This window comes from Sceloporus occidentalis, unplaced genomic scaffold (assembly GCF_023333645.1).
Source record: "Sceloporus occidentalis isolate IW3139 unplaced genomic scaffold, rSceOcc1.0.p SCAF_1, whole genome shotgun sequence".
Classification (NCBI taxonomy): Eukaryota; Metazoa; Chordata; class Lepidosauria; order Squamata; family Phrynosomatidae; genus Sceloporus; species Sceloporus occidentalis.
Window position 1 is genome coordinate 72,842,229 of NW_028316981.1, and position 27,109 is coordinate 72,869,337.

The following is a 27,109-nucleotide window of genomic DNA, read 5'->3' on the forward strand; positions in this document are numbered from 1 at the left end:
TTAAGCTTGCAGTGAAAAAGTTTCAGACTCCGAAATCGAATTCACTGACTTGACCAGCCACTATCCAAAAGCACATAACTCAAGCCATGATTTGTTAAAAAATCTACAGGTGGGAATCTGATGCAGCCTCACCTTTGTACAAACCCCTCCAGTAGGCTATGCAGGACATGACTGCGATACCTCATGAGACGAACATCCTGAGGTGTGCTGTCAATACATTGTCCATTCAGGATGGGACGCTCAAACATGTTACTAAACTCCTGCCGGGTACCAAGAAAGTCAGGACGGACAAAGTCCACCATACACCAGTACTCGATTAGGTTGTTTTGCAAGGGGTAGCCAGTCAGTACCACCCGCCGTCGAGATCGGATGTTCTTCAAGGCCTGAGAGGTGCTTGCATGGCAATTCTTTATCCGGTGTCCCTCATCGCAGATGACTACATCTGGCCCAGGGCGGGATAAAGCCTTCTCAATTCCTAAAGGAGAGAAGGGGGTGCGGGAATGAAGGAATCTGCCATCTAATTTTCTTTATTTCATAGGAAGCATTTAAAAGAATGACAAAAATGCAACAAGACATTTGGGAAGAGAAGACTTGAAAGCTTAGAATCTATTAATAAAATTCAGGGTTAATACTTCTATATAGAGAACATTGGCTTCAGAATAACACTGACTCTCTTTCATAGGTTTACGTGTGTACTGTGAAGCTTATTTCAAATAACCACTATGAAATATCACAAAAGAGGGGGGGGGGAAGTAAAAAGTAAAATTAGTATAGTCTTTTTGGAACAATCAGTATAAAATCCATACAGAAAGAGACACATTACATAAAAAACTCTCAGCAAAGCAGCCATTCAGTCCTAGTTCTATATAAATATCACTCTGACAAAATATCTTTCATAAGAAAAGGAAGACTTTGTCTTACTTGGTTAATCATCTTATTAGCAGAACTAAAGAGACATTTCTAAGGGGACTTGTGCCCTGTGTACAAATATTAGTAAAAACAGATGTCTCTTGAGACTATATCACACCAGGCTCATAAATCACCACAACTGTATTACTTTAGGAAGCGCAAACATACCGGGTGGGGATAGTCATTATCACACAGCATTTCCAGATGGCCATGGTGCTCCTTCTGTCCTGGCCTCTGTCTTCTGCATGCCAGCCTCCACTGCCTGCCTTCCTGTCCTATGCTCTTCCTAGCATGCCTTTCAGTCTGCATTTCTTTTAATTTATCCTTACTTGTAAGGTAATTGAACAATCATGACAATCCATTAAGTAAAAAATAAAGAAAAGAAAAGCAATTGGGGGAGGGGAGAAAAACAATCTGCTTGGGAATAGCGAGGGGGGGAGGAGCAGATGAGCAGAATCAGACCCGCTTGAACCATCTATGATTCTATGTGACCTCCTGCCTATTGGAACTGCATTGGGAGGAACTTATCACACTAATTCAATAGTGGAAAACCAGTGTGATTGGGAGGTATTGCCTGTCAGTGAGAAGGATTGCTAGACCAATGGATGGATTACAGACCAGCTACTGCACAGGCAGAACGCTATGTGATCAGGAACAATATCAGACACTGTTATCCTGCTGTAATTTCATTTTTCAAACTCTGTGGATGCAGACCTTAGCAAAAACAGTATCTCTTCAAACTGAAATGAAAACAATTTTTTTGGAGGAGACCACTAGCTCCTCACCTTTTAAGAGCTCTTGTTGACGATCTTCTTCATCCAGGTCAATGATGACAGGGCCAGTCTGTTTTTTACTTTTCTTCTTTCTTCCTGCAGCAAAGGATTTCTTCAGTGAAAGGAGACGGTACATCTCATAGCCCATCAGCAACACACCACCATCTGTCACCCAGTCAGTTACCACTTTGGCACGTGCTGCTGTTGACCTTTAAAGAAACATAACAAAACAAAATACACAAATGAGATTGTGCTTCTGAAAGAGGTGAACTCAACCCAATAAATTCATGCTAAAACAATGTAAAACAAAGATTCCCAAGTGTTGTCACCGTAAAGCGGAAAATAATTCAATCATGAAGTATCATTAACATATAGGGATAAGGTCCATTTGGTCAAGATTGGTCAGGACAGGACAAAACATCACAAAAGAAAAAGGTCAGAGCCATATGGCCATAAAAGGCTTAGGGGAAAAGGCCTAAGTATGCAAACACTAACAGGACTATAATTTGACCTATTTTCTCCCTAGTCAATGCAAGGTGGAAATCTTCACTTCTTCTATTCCATTAGCTGTTAGAGTGGTGCTGATTTGGTATGTTAACTATTAACACAATTAATTGCTGGGAAGAGGAAAGAATATGTACAGTCACTGCAGCCCCTTTGCAAAAGCTGATGTTACACTTTGGCCCTCTCCAGACGGGCCTTTTTGCATGTACCAAGTACGTGCTAGGGTTGCCTCGAAGTGTCCTTTACAGACATTCCCTAACCCTAGCACGTACTCCCTACGTCAAAATGGTTGCGCCCTGTACAGATGGCCGCCACCATTTTGATGTGACAGCTGGGCAGTGCAGCCGTGATGTGCTCGCGCCGTTACAGGGCGCATAGGGCACCCTATTTGCGGCGCCAGAAGGAGTTCCGAAATGGAGTTCCTGTGAAGCACCGCGTTCTCGCAGCCATCAAACGGCTGCGGGAACGAAGCCAGGGAGAAAGGAGATGAGCAGCCCCTTTCTCTCCCAGAAGTGGCTCCCTGGGGTGTCCTGGGGCATAAAGCCCCAAGGACACCCCTTTCCAGGCCGGGGGGACGCGGCATTTGGCCACTTCCCTGAGGCCTGGAAAAGCAGCGGATCGGGGCCCCCGGGGCTGCTGCTGTGGCTGTTCAGACCCCAATCCGGCGGGGAAAGGGGCGAGTGCAGGCCGCCCCAAAGGGGTGGTCTGTATCCCGCCTTTCAGATCTTTTCTTCAGTGTTATAGTTATGTTAGCATAAAAAATCAACAGGTACATATCACAACTGGTAATTAATTTGATTAATGCACAGTGTCACAGATATTCAGGATTTGGAGCAAATTAGCACTAGACTCTTCCACATTTAACAGAACAGATATGTGACAAGTTTAACACTCTCAAGTAACAGAACTGAAAATGACTCCCAACAAGTACAGAGAACCTTGGATAATGCCTACCCAAGGGGAAGACAGATGATTTAATCTCCTCACTATCATTCCATCAACAAAATGAATGTAACTTTAAGTCTTGTTTCAAGTCTACTATACAGACATACCTAAATTAACAAAGCCTTGGAGAGTGAAGCTCCTTTTTACAAAGGCTTTTTATGCCCCCAGCCTCTTTTTTCCTTCTCATCCTGTCTAGCTGAAAGTATGGGGTTTTTTTTTAGCAGCATCAGCACTGGGAGTATGGTGATGGAGGGCTGGAGGAACACAAACTTTTGGTGCTGGGTTGCAGCAGCATGCCTGCGGGAAATTATACAATAAAGAGGCCTGAGCTGGGAAAGAGCAAAACCTTATTCTAGCCAACCTTATTGTAGCCATGTGTGCCGCCAGCCTATAACAGAACAGGGCTATTCTTAGCAAGTGTACTGGACTGGCACTGAAGCAACACGGTTGGCTTCCATTAATTTCTGGGTAGGCAGTGCCAGTGCAGGACATCTGTGAACTTTATGCTAAATTCATTTGAAGAGCTCTAGGAAAGCCCATCTGCCCCACCCTTTTAGCCTTTAGGGAGCAACTAAGAACATATCACTTTAAGAAAAATTTTAAAGTAGCAAGCTAGGAGGGTTGTTTTATAAATGGTAACTTCTTGTCAACTTTAGCTGCTATATTTATTGTTTTTTCACATGTAGGGATATCTGCTCCCTTTCAGGATCAGAAGGCTGAACATTACAATGACAGCAATAGGAGCAGCAGTTGCACAGGTTTTCATTCTTACTTACTTGTGTTCATCATTCAAGATATGGACTTTGAATGTGCGAGGCTGAATTTCTTTTGGGTCATAATCAGCCGGAAGGGCTTCTGGTGCTGGAAGCCACATGTTGAATTCAGCTAACCAGTTTTGAAGAGTATTTACCTATAAGAAAAAATGTAGGAGTATGAAAGAATGGGACACATCAATTAGTTATATGTTTCACAATGAATCTGCTCCAGAGACCAAAAAATATTCTAGCTAATACTCAAGTAAATGAGGGGTGTGGGGGAGAGGGGGGAGAGACAAAGAAGATCACAAGGTATCGAAGCACATCTACTTCTCAGCAACAACAGTGTGACCACTTCTGAGCAATCCCCCAGGACTGGAAGAACTAAATGGCTAAAAATACAAATCAAAACATGTCAGACTTTGCTTACAAGTTTGCTTACTGTCTTCAGCACCCCACACAAACTGAATGAACAACATAAACACTTTCACTCAGACTACTTACAGGTACAATGGCTAGTACAGTCTTTGCCTCAATATGCCGGAAGAGTACATCCAAAAAAGAAATGACCTGGACGGTCTTGCCAAGTCCCATGCTGTGAGCTAAGATACAGCCAAACCCACTGCTGGTTTTAAATCTCTCCAAAGACTCCACCAGATTATCATATAGGAAGCGGATGCCGCCAATCTACAAACAAAGAAACAAACAAACAGATAGCAAATAAGAAGGCTCTCTTCCCTGTTTCTATGTGAAGGTGGTGGAAAGAGAGATGGACCTCCTCAGAAGATCTTAAAACACAGGCAGGCTTATATGGGAGGGTACATTCACTCAGATAACCTGAATCGGTGTATGAATCAACATTACATCAAATAATAACTTCCAAAAGGAAAGTTGCTGAAATCCTTCTGAGCCTACCCTCCAAATCTCCAGTACCTGGTGAGGCTTTACTGCCCGTGCAAGTTGAGGAGCCAAATAAATGTCCTCTTCATTTGGTGGATGGTTGATGTTGACTATTACTTGCCCCGAAGCATCCAACTGATTTAAAGCATCATTCACGTGGGCACCACTGCTCTCTTCAGTACCATCTTCATCCCCTTCATTGCCAGAATCGCTGCTGTCTACAATCTGGAGGGCTTCATCTTCTCCTGAACTTAACTCTATAACTTCTATAAAACAAACAGATGTGGGAGATTATACAGCCAATCATGTTTTACCTCAACAGAAATGTAAAAAAATAAAATTAAAATTAAAAAAATATATATATTCCTATGCTTCATACACAGGAATATATTGTAGAAAGTCAGGGAAAGTAAAAGATATTTGGGAGGGGAGAGTGTAATTATACTAACATATTTAGTTTAATATTCAGTTACTAACAAATGCTTGTATTAATATGAATGATATTGATATGACTTCATCATCCAAACATTATCTCACTAATGCTTCCCTTCAGTACAAAATAAAGACTGCAAAAAAGAAAAAGAAAATGAAGACCTGAGCACATGTGAATTTTATACGCACAAAAACATGAGCATTGTTTACATGACCAGTTTATAAGCATATAATATACTATGCATATGGACAAAAATGAATTTATATGTTTATATGGGTTTATAGTTAGCAATTACTTTGTAGCAAAACAGCAGCCTCAAATATATACACAGCAATCACACTGAAGGGATTGATTTACATTATTGTTTTAAATCATGATTTACATCACCAAGAGTATTACTGATTCAAATCACTACTTTAAATCAAGTTTCACCTAATACTTCTCCCAATCTTTTTGAACTCTGAAAATCTCATGATTACTATATATTAATTTATACCTCAGTAAAGCAGATTACAACATCTAAGGGGTGAAGCAGATCGGCAATAAGGAGTGGCCAGAAGCTGCTCCAGCCCTGATCGGACGGGGACTGCAGCAACCAGACAGCCTGCTCCTGAAGCGGGCTACCACCATGGTCCTGAATGGTTTTCGGACACTTTGGGGGCATGTGTCACGTAAATGCCACATACCTGAAGCGGCTGCAAACCACTTTATATGGCCCATCTGTTTCTGGCCTAAGAGTGTATAGTTTGCAAAGATTTTCAGGTAACTTTCTTTTTATTAATTCAGAAAACAGAAATACAAAATATACTTATTATCCACGTAATGCTATGGATGCTGCACCAATCCATTATAGGAACACTAAGAAGCAAGTATCCCACATTTAAAGCTAAATCCAATTGTCAGTCTCAAATAGAGCAGACCAATGCAAGCAACAGAAACTTAGTGAACATTTAGACAAGTTCTATTCATAAAACAGATCTACTGTAGCTGGGATTGAGTACTGGATTTAGTATTAATCTTGTTTCATACTTGCTATCGCGGTGATGGTTGTCCTTAAAACATACATCCCTACTTATACAGCATTCATTTAACCATTGATGACCATCTACGTTTTTTACATATCTGGGACTGTCTCCACCAGAACAGCAGAGAGAGGTGGCACTAGGGAGCCATATGGTTAGAGATGATGGTGGGTCTTGAACTCGGTGCTCAAAGGCAAGAGTTTAGACTGGGCTGCTGAAATGTGGCCCTTGGGGCCTCCAAGAGCCCCAGACCCTAAAAAAAATGAAAAACAATTTTGGGTCTGCTTTCAGGTAATTTCTTTGCCCAGGAACTATTCTAAACTATCCAAAACCACCCTAAAATGCAGCCCTAACCCCTCAAAGCTACCCAGACCTAAAAAAAAAAAAAAAAACCCACGCTAAAAGAAATCAGCCAAAATGGCAGGCAGATGTGACATCATGTCATGTCAGGTGCACCAAATTGCACCAGTGCAGCCCAACAGACATGTCCAGGAAAAATACCCCACCCCCCCACCCCCACATGCATGCACACACCTACATAGTTGCCGACCCCAGCTTAGACCATTTGGCCTCCTCTGTTTCCTTTTTTAAAAAAATCTTTGCTTAAAAAACCCTTTTCACATTTGAGACTGTATGCAAATGTGACAATGGCATTATTTTATTTTTATGAGACTGTAAGCTAGCATGTATGTGATAAGATTTTATCTCAACTGTTTTCTTTAAATGAGAATCATGTTAAGAAAGACATCAGTCCTGATTTTTTTAAAAAAATTAAAATCCAATGAAACAGAAATACTACACATACACACACACACAGAATATTTATTCTCCCTGACACACTTTCATTATAAAACCATAGCTAAAGCAGCTCATCCTTAAAAAAAATTACCTTTTGACATGAAAGAAAACTTGAATAAAATGACCAAAATAAGGCCTCATTATAGCAATACATTCTAAATTATATGTTCATAAAATTATACTTTATTGTGAAAACTTGAGATCCAAAGGTGCTGCAGACCACAGTGCTGGGTTATCAAAGAAATTCCCATCCATTCTTACCATCTTTAATGCTATGGAGCCTTCCCTTCGAGTCATCCTCACTACCGCTGCTGGTGCTGTCTAAGCAGATGACTTCTTCAGCTAATACTTGAGGGGGAAGCTGAGCAACCTCTGCTGTTCTTAAAGCAATCTCCTCTAAAACAAACAATAAACATGGGTTAATGCTAAACACAGGAGGATGAGAAAACATCGACAAAATCAAATAACCCTTTCAACCTCTGGATTACAGTACTTCCAAAATTGATGGTTTCACCTTACTTAAGAATTACAGTGGGCCCTTGTTATATGCTGGGGTTTGGTTCCAAGAGTCCCTGTGGATAACAAAATCTGTGAATGCTCAAGTCCCATTAAATATAATGACATAGCAAAATCATGTTCCTTATAAAAAATAGAAAATCAAGGTTAGATATTTGAAATTTATACTTTTTTAAACATTTTCAAACCATGTATGTTTGAATTTGTGTATTAAAAAATCCCTGTATAAGAAGGGCTGACTGTATCATTATTTTTAATTATTGTTGTTTGTTTTTATATCCCATCTTTTGCTCAAAATTAAAATTCAAGGTAACTAATTTTAGGCTTTCCTAAATTTAATACCACAAAGAAATGAACATACCTTTTACATCTGATCTTATGGCATATTAACTTTATTTGCTATAATAACAGCAGCATGTATAGGTGCTATACTTCTTTATTCATGCACTTATGTGCTAAAAAATATCAATTTAAAGAAATATGTATATTGTCCTGTAATATAACAGCTGGAACAGTATAAATGTATGCACTGTAATAAATATATGAAAATTAATATTTATAATAATAAAATTATTTAAAACATTGCAGATTTGTTCCTCTACTGAGTAAAATATTATTAAACAAAATACAGACTGTTTTCATTCACTTTCATTGTCAAGAGTTAATCCTCATCCTATCTCCCCTTTCTTAAAAATCAATATATGCATATTGATCTTCTAGAGTGTAGGGTATAAATGGTATCCAAGTAATGCCACTTATGTGACATTTACCAAGCCATTTGAAACCTGAAGCCGATGCGCAAGTTTTATCATGAGTTCTATTGGGGAAAAGAACAACCAAAAACTATGCTTTAGTTTATGATAGAGCTTTTCCTCCAGTCCTGTAACATACTGGTTTTTTCCTGTCATGAAAGATGAACAATAAGCTCATATTTCCACAGAATACTTTAAATGTCATTTCCATTTTGAAGAAAGGACATAAAAGAAACTTTTCTAGTTCTTATTATTGCTTGACTGCTGATGAGGCACTAGGAATACCTTGGAATTGGAATCATAAGGTCAAAATGACAAGGTCCCCACTCCCATATATTTCCTTGCCTATAAATTTAATAATAATAATTTGTTTTATTTATATACCGCTATTCCAAAGATCATAGCGGTGAACAGCAAGTAAGCTAATTAGCAAGTAAGCTAATTTGCCCCCAACAGTCTGGGTACTCATTTTAGTGACCTCGGAAGGATGCAAGCCTGAGTCGAGCTTGGGCCCTTTTGCTGGTCTTGAACCCGCAACCTTGTGGTTTTGAGTGAATGGCTGCAGTACAGGCATTTAACCACTGCGCCACCAGGAAGGGAACAGGATACCTCTCCTGTGTGATCTCACAAGCACTGGTCTATCAAGGCCAAGCAAAAAATGTGGGCCCTGGGATATTTAGGATTTTTATTCTTGATTATTTTTCCCAGGTCTTTATGCATCTCATCTCTTTTAAGCATGGCACAATACATGGAATAGAAATCATACTGCTTCACAGAATTGATCAGCTTATCTTTCAGTTTCTTGCAGAGTTGGTTTTGTTAATAGAGAAAAGAGAGTACTGTGGTAAAATGTAATAACAAAAAGTACACCTGTACTGAAACACTGAATAAGGTCTGTACTCCTTCACTGCCATCCCAAACACTCATTTAAGAGTAGGGAAATCTACCATTACAAACCAAAATGCTATGTTTTGAGGTAATGGAGTTCTTACAATTACTGATAAACTTTAAAATCATACCAAAATTATCTTGTAATGAATAATAAACGATCTTGATCAAAACGTTTCATAAAATTAAAAACAAATCTGTTTAAAAATGGGGGAAACACTTGTAATAGATCAGCTGACCAATAAACTAGTTGTAAGTCAAGACGGACTATATTTCTCAATGTAGCAACTGCATATAGCTTAAATCCTGAGCATCACCAGTGGAAAAATGGATGTATAAGGTGATTCTCCCAATTCCTTCAGCAGCCTCACTGTAGCCCACAGAAAGCTACACCAGGAAGATGGGACACCTTCCAAAAGACTGAGTTGTGACATGGAGGGGGGAGGGCAGGGACTGGCACCTAGGGGAATCACCAAGAATTGGATAACATTCTCTTTGTGAATGATACAATAGAGGGGTAAGCACACAAGCCACCAGGCTTGCTACAGCTCATTCACACAGAATGAAAGCCATAGTTTCCCATTATATCAGATACTGCTGGTGGGCAATATGTTAGCCACTAAAGTAGTTGTAAAAATAAGACCAGAGTTGTCTATAGGACAGTGGTTTAAACAACTTTATGTTGATCCATAAATTAGCTATGTATGTGTGTGCGTGCATGTGTGTTTGTATACACACAGAGACTATAAGAATAAGAGCTATAGATTTTCTTATATTTTTTACTAATTCTTCACGTTACTTTTACTAACAAAAACAATTTCTTCTATGAACACTATATTTATTCTTGACATTGTTGTAGTACATATACATTTGAAGAGCCTGCTTCATAACAAAAAAAAAACCTGACAAAGAAAAGTGTAATAAATACCGACAGTGCTCCCATCTACATTATTGTAATAAGAGAGTAAATTAATAAAATGATGTTTTGACATTTAAGTTGAACAAAAACAAATTACAATGTAGTCTTATAAATGCCACTGTATATGAGGAATGGGCAGATTTAATCCAGAGATTTTCTTTAAGAACAAACTGTTGTATAACAAGGTTCATCTCCACTACTCAGCTCCAGCAGTTAACTAAGAAGGGTTATTGTTTTAACTTTCTTTTTTGCCCCTTAACCGATACTCAATTCTGTTTATTAAGAGGCATGACAAAGCAAGCATAGACCAGCATCCTGTTAGTGATTTAATTGCTAGTAAGGTCCAAAACACACTGAAGAAATAATCCAATTTCAGACCACTTTAACTGTCCTGACTCAATGCTAAGGAATTCTGGAAACTGTAGTTTCATGTGGCATCTAGCCTTCTCTGTCAGGGAAGCTCTGGTATCACAATAAACTACAGTTCTCAGAATTCCCTAGCACCGAGCCAGGACTGTTAAAGTGGTTTCAAACTGGATTACTTCTGCAGTGTGTTTTGGACCTAAGTGTAGTTTATCAAGTCCCTTTCTGAATAGGGCACAGAGGGTTATTCTCTTGCCCTTGTACTCCATCCAAAAGCCACCCACTGCCCAGCAACTGTCAAGTCAAGGGAAGGTTTCTGCTGCTGTCACATTGGTGGGGATGGGAAGGAAGGAGGAAATGCTTCTGACCCTGAAGATCCAGCTGCTCTTGGCTCCCAGTGGAAGGAAAAGGCAGGTGCATTCCACGTGAGAGTGAACTCTCATTTCTTCCCTCTTGACAGAGCTGGGGCCAGCTGCTTCTCCATGGTCTGAATTACATCGCCACCAGTAAAAGACAGCAGCAGCAGCCCTTCTTCCCAGCAGCACAATGATGTAGAACTGCCCTTTTAGAGGTATGAGTAGATGTAGGATCTTGAACAAAGCATAATGGCAATACTGAAAGAAACAGCATTATCATCTGATTTTCAGATTTTCAGTGAGGTTTTGGTTCAATAGTTTGTGTATTGTTTACCTGGGAGAAACTCTAGGGGTACTGTAGGGATGCTGGCTTGATAATCCTTCCTTTGCTGCTCAAGCCGTTTCCTTCTTTCCAGTTCTTCCTGCTGGGCTGCTTTTGTCACAGCTTCTAACTGGTCCTCCCGCAGCAGCTTTCTAAATGTACAAACAGAAAATATGTTACTTCCAACAATTACTTTGTTTTCATCAAGAGGAAAAAGGGTTCATAGCTTTTTCAAGCAGAAAATAACAAGATACAGAAAGTTATGAAAATACCATATTTGGGATTTCAACTGAGACAATTCACTTTTGTAGCTACAGAGCAAGGGAAGGGGGCTGGTGTGACAGGTTAATACGGTGTGCTCTCAAGATATTAAGAATATTTTGCTAAGAACCAGAAAAAAAGAGTAATCAACATTGTGCTTGTAAGCATGGCCCAGTACTATTGCATTTTAACTTAATGCGTTTACATGGTTTTATAGGCTTTAATATATAGCAATAGCAATAGTAAGTACATTTCTATACCTTTTATCAGACTTAAGCACTCCCTAAGCAGTTTATAATAGGCACAAGCTGCGTACTCATTTTAGTGATCTTGGAAGGGATTGAACTCACAGCCTTGTGATATGTTAGTGGGTGGCTACAGTACAAACATTTGATCACTGTGCCACCAGGGCTCCTCAAGCCTTGGGGAGAGGGGGGTAAGAAATAAAGTGGGTGATTATGATGACGATGACAACAACTTAAGGCAACGTATATATGCAGGCCAGCATAAAGAAGAAATGGCTTACAATACACACACACCTTCAGGTTTCAAAAAAGTAGAAAGTATAAGATGATGATGATGATGATGATGACAGAAGGGTAATATACGTAGTTCAAGAGGCTTTTGAAGCTGGTATTATATTTGGAGGAAAGTCCAGTGCCACACTACTTAGGAGTTGCAAAAATTATCAAAATCAAGTTTTCTATAACAGGGATATACAGAACCCAGTGCTGCAACTGGCCAAACAGCCTCATGTTACCACTGACTGAAAATTCACCTATGCACCAGTCATACAAAACAAAAAGCAGTGCAAGATTCATGGAATCAATATCGAATGTGTGGCACTCCAGATATTGTTGGACTCCTACCATCACTTGATATTAGCTATGCTGGCTAGGGCTGATGGCAGTTGCACTCCCCTGAACACCACTTTAGTGTATCAAATAGGACCCATAGGCCTAATGTCTCCTACTCCTATCTAGAATATTTCTTGTTTGTGGGTTACACATTTGACCTGAAGGAAAATGGGAAAATTAAACTGTTAAAGTGATAGGTTCTTATTGATGCTCTTTCTTCTTCGTTCATTTGTTCTCACATGTAAAACTAAATTTAAAAATTTCTAATAGTAACATTTATTAACCAGCATAGTTAATTAACCTCTCCTGAACACAGAATCATGCATATGGATCAAAGAGGTTTCAAACGAAATATGTTATTAGTAACTGGCAATAATGATGAAATCCTCCAAAAATTCAAATCATAATTGTTTTTTTAAAGTTACTATTCACCTTATATTCCTCCTCATGTGAGAAGGTTTCTGAGCCCTCTTCTTTTTGGTGTCCTCAGAGGCCAGGCTCTTGTGCTGGTTCTGCAACACTTTCTCTGCCTGTTCACTCTGAGATGAGGTAGTTGAAGTAGAGCGCTGCCATTCCCCATCTTCACCATGTTGAACAAGATCACTGTTGAACACTGCTTCATGGGACTTGTCTGAAATGACAGCAGAAGAATAGCATTGTACAAATTCAACTATTAGTCACTTTCTAAATATCATCCAGATAAACAAATCGCATGACTAATGGATCAGATGGTTCACATTTCTTTATATGGTGAAGGACCAAAATTCCAAACTTATTTTGTAGGCCATTCACAGACATAATCACCAAAGTTTAGGTAACATGCCAAACATCTTCAATTCTGCCTATTTCAACCTACCCTTTCACAAGAAAAACACTGAAACACCAAATAAGTTGCATACTCCTCTTTGAGACACTTACTATAAATGGACAAAATGTAGCACAGAAACTCACTGTGACACGAAAAGGAACCAGGCATGCCAGTGCAAACACAGACATCTTATACATGGATTTTGCTTTGTACCGTCCATATAACTGTTTGGAATATACAGTTTTGAATGGCATTTTGCATTATGCATTTATGTGTTTGCTTGTATGACTACAATGCAGTTGTTTCCATTATATCATGGTTAATTTTGTCTCTTACGGAGTCTTGTTTTCATCTCTTTGGAATAGTGTTGTAATAGAGCATATTACCAGTGTTGGATTCTCCCTAGCTATTTCCTCAGTTCTATTCAGATGGCAGCTTTGAAGCATAAGGAAAAATCCCACATGCTCCCAGCCCACACAGGTGAGATAAAATGGTTACTTAATCTGTGCTTACTGCCCCCTTAATAAGCATTATAGCCTCCCCCCATCTATCTCGCCCTTTAAAAAGATATGAAGATCATAGCATGATATTAGACTACATAGAAGCAAGTCTTGCTCCAGTAACTGAATGGCCCTGGACTAGTGCATGTCCAGATGTGGAGAAAGAAACAATACAAAAGCTGATCTGTATCTGTCACAGTATAGGTACATGCCAAAAATCCTCTTTCATTATTGCTTTGGGCTCAGACCCCATCTACAGACTTAAAACATTTCTCTGTTATGACAAAACACTGAGGAGAAATGAACCAAGTATGAACTCCCGCTATTGCTGTGTTATGTTATATTCCAATAAGCAACAAGTGTAGCTGAACCAAAGCTGACCTCTCTCATTCTTTTTTATCTCCCTTCTGCTAGAAGCACAAGCTCAGTCACACTGTGAACTTGATACCTTTCTAGTACAGACAGGGCCTGTAGGGAAGCATGTAGAAACAGAGAAGTCACAACAAACAAGTCCACAACCATTGCACTCATCTAGCCTAAGGAATCCCAGGACTGGTAACAGAAACTACGCTATTCTGATTTTTTCAGACACAACTCTGCTGTTCTTGTTCAGTCACATTTCTCCAACGCATCAAGTCAACCAGGTTTGGTAATGCTATGCACAGCAATTTTACATCCATGGCTTTTCCCCTTCATTCACAATTATATAACTAGATCAAAACACTGGATAAAATAGGGCAGTATAAAGCAGCACCAGCAGCACACGTGACCACATTCTGCAGGATGAGTCATTAAACCAGTGACTTCCCCCAGAGTGAAAAACAAAGCCATAGTTCATGCAGGATACGGAGGGGCTGTAAAATCAAATGGTAGTGACAAACAGTCACAGTGTATGTGCATGCACACACATACATACATTCACCCTTGAACATGGCTTTATGTTGCTTTTGAGCATCTTCTCAGCAAAATGAATAAGCAAAACAAACAACAGAAGACAAACAGAATGCTGGACCTTGGCAGTACCAAACTATCTTCCTCCACTGTGTCCAGAAAGAAAGAAAGAAAGAAAGATTGCTTTTCAAACAGAGGCTGGATGGCCATCTGTCGGGGATGCTTTGATTTAGATTTTCTACATGGCAGGGGGTTGGACTGGATGGCCCAGTCTCTTCCAACTCTGTGATTCTATGATTCTATGTCCACAGCTATTTATTCTGTACACTCTCTTCCAATTCTCTCTCCCAGCCTATTCAAGGAGCAGCCCAACAACAATCCTGCTAAATCCTTTTCTCTTTTTCTAAATTCTGCCTTACTCCTTCCAATTTTTATTTTTGTTCCTCTTAAGGCTCATTAAGCCACAAACAATATATACCCCCAAATAGGTCAGTTATATCATGACCTAGAGATGCATTGGTTTATCTTTAACTACCTGTCCCAGTTTTATCCTGTCAGGGGTTCTGTAGGAGCCTTGATCCAGAAAAGCAAAATAACAAGGGGCAAGAATGGACATACCCCTTTAGACTTCAGGCAATGATGAGTAACTCCCCCCCCCCCCAAAAAAAAATCCTCTCAATGTAAATAAACTTCTCTTCCTCTTGCAACTAGAAATCTAGCAGAGCAAGAAATGGCTTTTGCTGGAATCTCTTTCCCTAATGTGACTATGTGGGAGTGAAGAATAATTAGGTTGTAATTTCACTTATGGAAAAGCAGTTTAGAAGCACACGCTATCAGCCATTTTTCTGTTACATGGTCCAGTATTGTGTATAACTGGGAGGGGAGAAGAAGCAGAGGAGAACATGATATATTTATCATGTTATGGCTTATATAGCTTTCCAAACCTGTTGCCGTTCAGATGCGTTTGACTAGTATTCCTCAAAGGCACTGAGATCACAGCAAGGTAACACAGGCTAATACAACCAGGAGTACAATTTGGGTGTACAGCAAAGGAATCCAGCAAAAACAGGGGATTATTCTAATGGGATATATTATTACCCGTAACAGTAGAGAGGCACACAGCTGCCTGACAAACATGAGACTGGAAGCCTCTCCACGTTCTACGAAAAGGGAAAAATTGTAACCCTTTAAAGTTCAAGAATGGAGTCCACAAGTAGATTGAGCACAGTGGTTTACATAACAGTACCAGGTGAACTCTGGCTTGGAAGCCCAGAATCCCAAACAAGCAATTAAACCCACTTTATAAAGAATTCTTAAGAAAATGTACAGTGGCTACAACTGAGGAACAAAAGGCTATAGCAGTCCTACAGACTCACTGATACGATAAACATTATTTCCAAACTATACTTGTCACACTTGTTTTTTCTTTTTTACTCTGGCATTATGGCTGGTATCCTGTATCAGCAGAATGCTTTGGACATGTTTAGCTTAACCTTAACTCACTAAAAGCTTCTAACATTTCTATGACTAAGCAGGCTTTTTCTTCAGCATGGCTCTACCCTAAAGTCACTCTGCCTTTTTTTTCTTTATGGTGGGTCCTTGTTATTCACTGAGGTTTGGTTCCAGGACCCCTCGTGCCTAACGGAATCCATAGATGCTCGGGTCCCATTAAATACAATGGCATAGCAAAATGGTATCTCTTATATAAAATGTAAAATCAAAGTTTGTTATTTGAAATTTATACTTTTTTGAATATTTTCAAGCCGTGGATGCTTGAATCCATGGATAAAAAAATCCGTGGATAAGGAGGGCCAAATGCACATTCAAGAAACAAAACATAAACATGATGGAAAAAAGAGAAACAGAAGGGGGAAAAGATTCCCCTGACAACTGCTCTTCTCAGTGCTTAAGAACCTTAGGCTTAAAAGAAACTGTATATGAGAAATCCTCCTGTTATGGATCCATGTAAACACCCATTCTAGTTGTCATAGGAATGTCATTTAAAATAAATGGTGTGCAGAAAATTGTTCTACACAATTCAGGATTAGGTTTACCAGAGACAGATAGTGCATTTCTTACAGATAAACATGCATGACAAACATTCCTAGAGAGCATATACAGGGGTAACCATGTTGGCCACACAGGAAACTACAATAGCACCCCAAATCCACAAAACAGCAAGATCTTGACAAAATGTAGAACCTGTTCTTTTTCTTTCACCTGTATGATTTTTAATGATAAAGAAGTCAGTGGAGCTTCAAAACCTTGCAACATGTATCTTGTGCATTTTGGTTGGCTCAATAAAGATATTGCTGTTTTATGGATTTTGGTTGTCATTGTACTTTGCTGTATGGCCAACACTGCTATCCCTGGATATGTTTTCTGGGTGTGAAAATACTGCATTTTAGCCACAGCCAGGGAATCCTAAAGAGGGCACCAAGGGACCAGGACTTTACTCTTTGAGGTTTTGACTGCCAACAAAGGTAAAACATACTTATTTATTTATTTAGAATTGGGATGTTCTACCTAAACAGCACCATGCTGTTGCATTTCCTAATGCAACAGCTTGGAGGCTTCTTGAGAAATTCAATGTTCTCTGGCTATAAAAGGGAGTGGGTAGCCTTGCAAAGGACAGAGGCAACATGGATCTCAAAAGAAGTGTCTCCATTGCTGGAAAATTTAAATTTAATTTCCTAGATTTTACAACTCTTTGTCTCCCAGAATCCACAAGGTGAGATGGAAGAGTGTCCTGCCTGCATGGATATCCCTCCATACCATCTTAACAACAACAGCAGCAGCAACTACAACTTGACAAAAAGTAGTCCTGATATGTTTCTTTCTCCTGTATGATTTTAACACCTTTGCATAACGAAGAAACCAATGGAGCTTCAAAAGCTTACAACATGTATTTTGTGCATTTTGGTTGGCCCAATACAGGTATTGCTGTTTTGTGGATTTTGGGTGTTATCGTACATTTCTAGAGAGGCTAAAGGACAAACCAAAGAAAAATAACTTGGAGAACTGAAACCTGGAACCACTAAATCCTTACTTTGTAAAAACAACCCAAAGAAAAAGCCAATCCACTATCTGCCAAACATGTGGAAGTGAGGGGGAGGAAAACACATATCATGACTCTGCTAATTTCTATCTGGCTAAACCAAATAAGATATTCACCTCCCACCTAGGATGGGAAAGGTGACGGTTTCTTTGCCAGACACTGGAGTGCCAAAGAGCCTTTGAAAAACATCTGCGGCTTTTATCAGGCCAGCTAATTAAAGAGCGGTCTCAATCCTTCAGGCAACTCGGCAGCTTTAGGCCCTTCCCACTCTGGAAAGGCTGAACAAAGAACTAATTATATAATGATTACATAAGATGACACACCTACTGAGCCCAAACATGCTGGAAGAGTTATTCTTTCCAAATTCCCAAGACGCTAATAACACCAGAGAAAATCCCAAACGTATTCCTCTTCCGTGCATGGAAGAGAGCACTACACTGAACAACATCTGCCACAGAAAGGAGTTGGGATGTATAGAACGAGTGAGCGGCTTCTGCGTATACCCATTATCCCAATGCCACTTCTTTCCCCTTTCACCAATTGCTCTTTACTCATGTTCACTTTCACACCAGTCAGGTTTGCACAAGTGTTCGCAATACTTGTCAAAGCGATTTTCATGTCTCACATCTACACATAGTGTGCATACAGAAGCCTATACCCAGAGTAACTGAATATGCCTCTTTTATGGCTTAGCTGATGCTTACCCTATCGGGAAGAAGCAATCAAAGCATACTGAGTGAAGTAACAACTCAACTGAAAAATGTGCCAAAGAAGTCCAATTCACAAATTCATAGAATATGTTTTCACACTGTGATATAAAGACAACCGGAGTCCACAGACTAACTAAATATCAAACTACTTCATTTGCTCTGGCACATGTTACTTCAACATCTCCAAAAGATCTGTTAAGGTGAACAGGGAGAAACTCATGTTGCTTTACCTTCAGACACTGCCTTCAGATATGCAAAGTCAAACACACTACTTAAAGCTTCTGAAATCAATGCATAGTCACGGGCAACCAAACTAACCAGTAGAGCCCCTGTGTGCCTCTTGCATTACATGTAACACAAAACAGAAGTGGTGTTTTAGGAAGCATAGCATAACTTTTACACTTTCTGAATAGTGGGAATTTGGCTATAGCTGGCCTCTCGCTATGCATCTCAGTCACAGCATGTCTGCGAAATGTGAAACTGAAAACCTTTGCTTGTCCAAATCCTACACATAGGATAGTCCAGTCAAAGTTTCCTCTTACTATTGGGCTTCCATGACACTCCATCATTCTCTCTGTAGAAAGGTGCACCTTTATCCCCACATGTACAGCACAAAATGGTTCCTGCAATGCTCAGGGCAGAGGAGACATAGAATGGGTTGCACTTATTCTTTTTCTTATAAAAAACCAGCATGTGATTTTGCCAGACATCAATTCTGCTAGGTCTCTATTGTATATGTGATTAAATCTAGAAGGATTTTTTTTAAAAGGCAAAGCCCTTGTGGTCTCTTCCAAGAGAACAATGAGTCTATGAAAAAGGATGAAATCCCACTGTAGTTCTTGAAAGCCTCCCTCCTCCACCCAATTTATAAACAATATCAACAGAGGTGATACTTTTTTTATTGTGAAAAAGACAGCATATATACCATTATGAACCCTTGTGCTATTAGTGGCATCTAACACATTTACGCTTTTGCAATCCAACACTTACTAATTAAAATGCCAGTATTTCCTACTGCCATTTTTGTGAGGTGTCATGGTAAACGTTTTGGACTAGGAAGTGGGAGATCAAAGCAGTTCACCATTTTCTGTATGATCTGGGGTCAGTCATTTACTCTCAGCCTGATTTACCACATAACAACAAAAATAAAGTGGGAAGGAAGATAACAATTTATACTCCTTTGAGGTCACTGCAAAAAAGACAGGATATAAAGTATAGAAAATAAATAAGCATTTTTCAGCATTGTCTTGAATCCTATATGGTCAAGGAAGGCTCTATGGAGGAAGGAGACATGTACGCATGCGCACAAACACACACACCGTGAGCACATACATACACATTGAGAAGAAGGAGGAGGAGGAGGAAGAGGAGGAGGAGGAGAAGGAGGAAGAGAAGAAAAAGAAGAAGCAGCAGACAGAAAATCTGGAACATCTAAAGGCCAACTTCAGTGACAGGCAATTTATCTTCAAGATTATGCAAGCAGACCAAGGCCCCAAATACTCAAGAGCTCTTATTCTGGCCTCACTGCAGCACATAGTAAAGAGGCCTGAATTACATAAACACTAAAGAGTGCTTATATAAGCTTTTATGAATGTCTGTCCAAATATCAACACTCACAAACCAAAAGAAGAAACCAGGTAGCTAATCTTACTAAGTGTAAACACATTTACACAGCACAAACCTAGACAAGAGAAGGCAACATTATCCTGACAGTTTTTAGCTAATACTACAACTTCTCTTTTAGTTAAAAGCACATTTAAACAGTTTAATTATATTCACTCTTAGCTATGGCAAAAATATATATGCTTATCTGAAAGCCTTATGTGGAAGATGGAGAAATGGAAAATACTATTGTCCTGTTGTCCTCCTGAAATTCAGACCACTACAACCTTTCCACTGCTATCTGAAACATAAATGCCCCTTGCCCATGATGCCACATTACACAAACATGTCTTAATATACTCATTAAGTTATGAAATAAATATTGGAAGCCAGGAAATGAACACTTAATTCAGAAAACAAGGTTACTGCTTTGAATCCTCTCACTATTCTCCCAAGAGAGACAGGGTCACAGTGACCCATAAAAAATCCCAGTCTTACTTTGGCCACATTGAACAAGTTGCTCCTTTTTCAAATAAATGGGAAGAATTAGAAACAACTCTTTCTGGTGGTTTTTTGACCACCACATCCTGCTGTTACTCAGAATAATCTTCCAACAAAATGCCAGGATGCAATAAAAGAATCAATTTTCTGACTTATACTCAACATCACAAGCATATTTTCTGTGGCATATATTGCCCTCTACAAAGGGAGCATTTGTTCTCACTACTTAAAAAAACTGCATCCTTAACTTGAAAAGTTCTTGCTCCAATAGTCACAAACTCACTTTTTTTTTATATGTCTTATATATTGTTATCTATTACCATTTGGAAAAGAAGATACAATTACTTGGTGGGGGGGCATGTACTGTGCATTATGCAATGATTACATAAGCTTTCGTTTACAGTAGGCAGTTGTTACAAGTCATAGTATTAGTTTTATATTACAATCTTCAGAACAATGAAAGCTAAAGAGAAATATTGTTAATGCTATTCCAAAGACATCAAAATAGCAAAAATTAAAACAAAACTCCAAAATTCTCTGTTGAATACTTGACATCTAAGCATTAAAAAATCTGCATGAAGGACAAAAAATATAGATTCCCCATAGGCATCAATGCCTCTTTGAAGATAATGTGGTTTTAAACTCATTAAATCCCACCATTATTGTAGTCCTAAACTACTCAGGTCTTTGCAACAGCAGTCAATACAATAATAATTCAGCTTTATAGTTAACTGTTCACATAGAAGAGTAACATTTCCTTATGCAAGATTAGCTTTCAGGATGCTCCATTTAAGTGAATGTGCAATACCCCCAACCACTGTACATATGATCAGCCGGCATATATAAACCTCTATAATTTATAATATATAATGACCTTTCTATGCAACAGTTCAGTGTGAACACTGGAAAATTTAGGCAATGAAATAAGCTTTGTGTTAGCAGAAAAGACTGCTTGATCTTCTCAGTGGACCACCGGCACATGAATAAGTTACTATGTTGAGCAATTTCTAATCCTTTCCTTGTAGCGACTGCAATTTAAGGACCATCTTAAACATACATTTGGCTGTATCCAAATAACATCCCATAATGTATTAAAACAAACATGATTTTATAATTGTTGCACTGTATTAACTATTAACAATTTCCCCAAACCTCTGGTGGTACCTTGCTATTGCTGCTGTTTGCCTTCAAGTCATTTCCAATTTATGGTGACCCTAAGAGCCAGTGCGGCATAATGGTTTGAGTGTTGGACTATGACTCCGCAGTGTGTGTGTGTGTGTGTGTGTGTGTGTGTGTGTTGTATGCCTTCAAATTGTTTCTGACTTATGGCAACCCTAAGGTGTATCTATCATGGGATTTCCTTGGCAGCTTTCTTCAGAGAGGGTCTGCCATTGTCTCCATCGGAGGCTGAGAGGAGGCAGTGACTTGCCCAAGGTCACCCAGTGGGTTTTCATGGCCAAGCAGGGATTCAAAGTCTACTCTTCAGAGTCAAAGTCCAATGCTCAAATCACTCCACCACACTGGCCCTGGAGACCAAGGTTCAATTCCCTGTTTGGCCTTGGGAAGTTACATGCTCTCAGCCTCAGGGGAAGGCAATGGCAAACCTCCTCTGAGCAAATCTTGCCCAGAAAACCCCATGATAGGGTTGCCTTAGGGTTGCCATAAATCAGAAACAACTAGAAGGCACACAACGACAATAACAAGGCAAACTTTACAGATTAATAAATTTATTATAACACATATTTTAACTGAATTTAATGTTACCTATAGGACTGCTTCATGTGTGTAAAACCATTAACGTTGTATGCTTCGTTTAATGCTGTTTCCCAGCAAGGCAAGAGAACATGCAGAATTCTCATTTTCTATTTCAAAGTCAATTATGATTGCTCCAAAATTAAGGGAGAAAGCTAGTACTTTTGAGAAAGGTAAATGAATTACCTTTCCTAAATCATATAGGAGAAATGAGAAAACACAGTCAGACATGGCTAAATGTTTTCCTAGATGCACTTTTTCTTTATAAGAAAAAAAATGAAATGGTTGATGTCCACAGCTCTTTCCAAAATGGCAAAACAAAACATAAATAAAAACAACATTAGATAATGTGATTCTTTGGAGAATATGTACTTCCTCCTGATATATTTTTCCTTCAGAGAAGATAAATCTTCTTATCATGATGTGATTCCAGGAAAGAAACGTTTAAAACAACAATTCACTATTTCACCACATGGTGGAAGAAAAGTTTACAATGAAGTTTCCAGAGAAAAGTTGCAGAGTGTACTGCTGAAGACTGCTGGATGCCCCCTTAAATAATGATTCCCTATCATACATTCAAAATTGTATAGAACCTAATGTATGCTCCTTAGAACAGTCACCACAGCAGAGTATCCCCCGTTTAAAAATGAAATTAGTAGCAGGAGATACTATATTATCTCACTTTGTTTTTGTATTAGCCATTGAAATGCTTTTAATTATATATTATTTTAAACTGTTATTCAATTGCCTTGCACTGTATTTATTATATTTGCATATGAAGTAGTTTATTCCAGATATTTTATTAGATCACACACTAACCAAATACAACAAATAAAATGAATACAACTACATCTCTAGTACCCAACATTTTGATTATATCTAATCACAGTGAATTTAACCAACCTACAATGGCCATTAAAATCAAATGAAACACCAAGCAGAAAAACAGACAGAAATGAAGTCGTTTAAACATGAAATTGTTCAAATTACCTGGCCCAACTGCACAACAGATTCCATGTGATAACATAGAGACCTATTAGTAATCCATAGGAACAATCATAGAAGACAGTGGACAGTGCCCATTTGTGGGTATCCCAGTGATGGAAATGTAGGTTTCAATGGAACTGAAAGAGGGGGAAATCCTTTCTCCAGCGCAGCCTGACATGTACCCCCAAAACAAAATCAGGAGAGCTGACAAACTATCCAGTCAGCTTTTGGGCAGGACAGAGGACTGAAGGGAAGAAAGTCTGACAGCAGAACTTCATATTTAATTCACACAAACATTACCTTCAACGTAAGATTGCTATAAAAGCAATATGATTTATGACACTGTGCTGATACCTTGACATATTAAACAATTCAACACAGACTGACAAACACATTACACAAATACAAAACTACAGTGATTTCCCCTCAGAGTTTTAGAAATGATTTTATTACAGTATCAATGAATAACTTCAATTTTGTCACTATGGGCAATCTAATTAAATGGGACATTCACAACCATGGGCCTTTTTCATTTACAGGCAGTGTGGATTCACAAAACCTGAGATTCTCAGTTTTCTTTTAAGTTCGATCTCTGACATCTGAGTATAGCATGTACAAGTGAAGAGAAATAAAAATATAATCCCCTTTCAGTTACTGTTTAAACTGATGCACAGACCAATTTAACTGGCATGTACAGTTTAGTACATTTTAGCCATATTTCTTTCATGCATGGTTAAATTAGTTACAGTTCATGTCGCTCAATGTAATTTTCAAAGTCTGACTATCTGAATTAAATTTAACAAACAGTTTTGAATAAATGTATTTAGCTGCAGTATTTAAAATATAAATCCCTTCACTTTTGCATTCACTGCATTCTTTGCACTAGATTACTCATCTTGCCAGAATGCTCTCTCAGCATGTTCTTTCATAATTTACCATCCATGAAAATAAAGCAAATTTTCATGAAAGTGTACATATTCAGGGTTCCCATGAGGCTGCTGAAGGAAGGGGAGTTGCAGTCCTCCGTGTCTTAACCTAAAATTGCTCTAAAGAAGTGAGACCTTCCAGAAGAGTAAAGAAAGTGGCATGGGAGACTGCAGGAAGAATGAACAAAATCACACAGACACACACTTTTCCACCAGGAGTTTCCCTTGGATATTGGTCCCTTCCACAGGGAGGTCTTCCATTTGAAAAAAGAAGATTCTAGATACAACCCACATATTTCACTAACTACCTTCACCTTCACTTTCTTAGCTACCATGCTAAGTCTATCTAAACTTACTTCATAGAAGATTTTTAAAAGGATTCTTCCAACAGCACTCAAAATAACCTAACATTGGCAAAATCAAACAAAAATAAATGCAATCAATATGTAAAAAAACTTGTAACACATTTTTAAAAAACAGTAAGAAAACAACAAAACTCTACCAGTCAAATACAACCACGAGAAATTCTAAGTGAGACTTTAGATTTTAAGATTGTCTTAACAGACTACACTGGCTTTAAAAAGCCTATTTCATTTTGCTTAAAAAACAATCAGGCTGATTCTTTGGATGTCAGGGAGAAAAAAAGTCTGTCTACACATGCACAAAAAAACGTTACCCATAATACAGGATCTAGGAAACACTGGATCTCTAAAAAACAAAAACCTGAACTGCCCCAGCATTGCAGACAAAGGGACACATTAATAAGGAAGAAAACATGTTAAATACACCGCACTGTTGCTTAGTAAGGCAACAAGTGATAAGAGGATAGCATCTAAATGAACTACAAAAATGTAACATATATTTTTAAAATGCTGTTTTACTTGAGACCCCAGGCTTTAAAAGCAGCAAAGAGCCTTATGCCCAACAGTCAAAACCTCACACAAATTGAGGCAATTTTCACCAAATTATTGTTTTCTGAATAAATAATGAATCAAAAAACTTTGTGTCAACAAATACTGTGTTAACAAAAAATATCATGCCCCAAACCAACTCTATTTGACACTGGAAGTATCAACAAGAACTCTGGAAAGCATCACCTTCACATCCCATTTCCCATTACAATGATTCACTTGTCAGGGCAACAGAAAAAGGGGCAGAGGTAAAGGATAAAAAAGAAAATGCTAGAGAGAAAGAGAGACCCTATTGTCTTACCTGGAAACTGCTGAGTCTCGTCCAAAAGGAGCATTTTTGCCCAGCATACAGTCTTCTTTAACTGTTTGTCCAGTGACTTTGACAGAAGATAGTATGGCAAACTATTGACTACCATAAACTACTCTAACCCCAAATCAGGTGCCCGAAGCTACTGCAACTCATTTATCACCTCTGCTTAAAATCACATCATAATCGTAACGTCATTATATAATATTCCTCCTGCTAAAGTAATCCAAAGTCTTGTGAGAAAGACTAAACAATTTCACAGCATTGGGGAATTTTGATAAGTTAAGTAGCACTTAGTACCCTATCCTACAAACTTGCATTAAACACATCCAATGAATTTAATATCCTGGAACTTGGCTATGGCTGAAAAGGGTCACTTATGTAACCAATTAAATATGCACAGATCTCCCCCCACCCCCCGGGTAGTAGCAGTGGCACGTCTTTCCTTGCTCAGGTACTCAAAACCACAAGTTCAAAAAAGCTATCCAGCAGCTCAGTCACATAAACTATTCTAGAAGTGGTATATGCCTAATCAGAGGAGGTACCCACACCTCTGCTAAAGTAGAGTACAGCTTGCAAAACAAAAAGAAACCACGTTTATATCTAGGAGGTCTCGTCTGTTGGCTGTTGCAACAAAGTTGCATGCCGTTTCCATCTGATACCATTTACTCAGCCCGCGATCCATTTGAACTAGTGGCAGAGATCAGAAATAAAACAAAATCCTTACATAACTACTCAGACCCAACTGGGGCCCACACAGGGGGAATTCCAACGGGCAACAGGAAACAAAGGGCAAAAGATCCAGGAACTAACACCAGGGTTAGGGAGAGGGAGGAATAATTTGGTCAAAAATACAAAACAAAAGAAGTTTCATGCTGTTCAGAAGAGTACCTTGGATTTAAGGTTTTTCTAACAGCCCAAGTGACAACCCAACACAACTCCAACAGACTGAATGAGATCAGCAACAGATACAATCACACTGAGAACCCAGCAATCTACATAGTGTTAGGTAGCACTGGTCTATCGGCTTTATTTACCACCAAGATTTTATTTTGATCACTACCTACTGTGGTCAACAATGAGCAAAGAACATTGGAAAACAGATTTTTTAAAAAAAGGTATATAGACAACATAACCACTGCCTTACTTTACAATCTCTTTATTAAAAGCAGTGACACTGTGCTATATGTCACAACAAACTACCAGTATGTAGTTTCTTTTGCTTACCCTATCTCAAGCCTGAGTAGTTTGTAACATATTTAGATTTCTTAATTTATCCTCACTACACTTCTGAAAAGTTTGGATGAGCCACAATGGCTAGCTAAGCAACACAATTTGATGTCAAATTTAATGTGAAGCATTCACACTCACAAATTCTACTGAATTCAAAGTCCAAGCAGTGATGATATGCAGAAATTTAAATCCAGATCTTCTGCATGCAACTCAAAATTCCCCAACTCCATCAGTTCTTCGGCTTCATTTAGCAGTTACACAACATTAATATGCCCACACTGTTCTAGAAGTGTCCTTCCATAAAATTCCTACTCACATTTAACACTGTGGCTGTGAATGAAGAACTGGAGAGGTATCTCTGCTACCAAAACACCTTTTAAATTACTATGCAACACAATGCACCTTGACAAGGAACTCAACGTCATCCTCTGCCTTTGGTATTTATTGATTTATTTGCTTCATTTGTATGCCGCCTTTTCCCAGGGTGGGATCCAAGGATAACAAATTAAAAACGTGTACAACAAAGTTTTAAAAACAATTTAAAATCCCCACATTAAACACTATGGAATCATTTTAAAATCATACAAATGTTAAAAATTGATAAAACATGCATCTAAATAGGAAGCTTCCCTGCGTAACCATGAAAAACC

General features: G+C 38.8%; 1 protein-coding gene across 4 annotated transcripts in view; it reads right to left on the bottom strand.

Annotated features, from left to right (window-relative positions):
- RAD54L2 (RAD54 like 2) overlaps positions 1–27,109 on the bottom strand; it is a 103,064-nt gene that overhangs the window by 33,074 nt on the left and 42,881 nt on the right. For 3 of the 4 annotated variants that reach the window (XM_089525011.1, XM_089524981.1, XM_089524990.1), the window contains exons 3-10: positions 12,706–12,904; positions 11,168–11,307; positions 7,301–7,435; positions 4,820–5,052; positions 4,391–4,573; positions 3,908–4,041; positions 1,695–1,891; positions 133–475 (exon numbers count right to left, since the gene is read on the bottom strand). In XM_089525011.1, the coding sequence (XP_089381137.1) occupies positions 133–475; positions 1,695–1,891; positions 3,908–4,041; positions 4,391–4,573; positions 4,820–5,052; positions 7,301–7,435; positions 11,168–11,307; positions 12,706–12,904 (1,564 nt within the window). Of the gene's footprint in view, positions 1–132; positions 476–1,694; positions 1,892–3,907; positions 4,042–4,390; positions 4,574–4,819; positions 5,053–7,300; positions 7,436–11,167; positions 11,308–12,705; positions 12,905–25,220; positions 25,630–27,109 lie in introns of those variants that run through there. The other variant, XM_089525000.1, reaches the window with a different exon arrangement.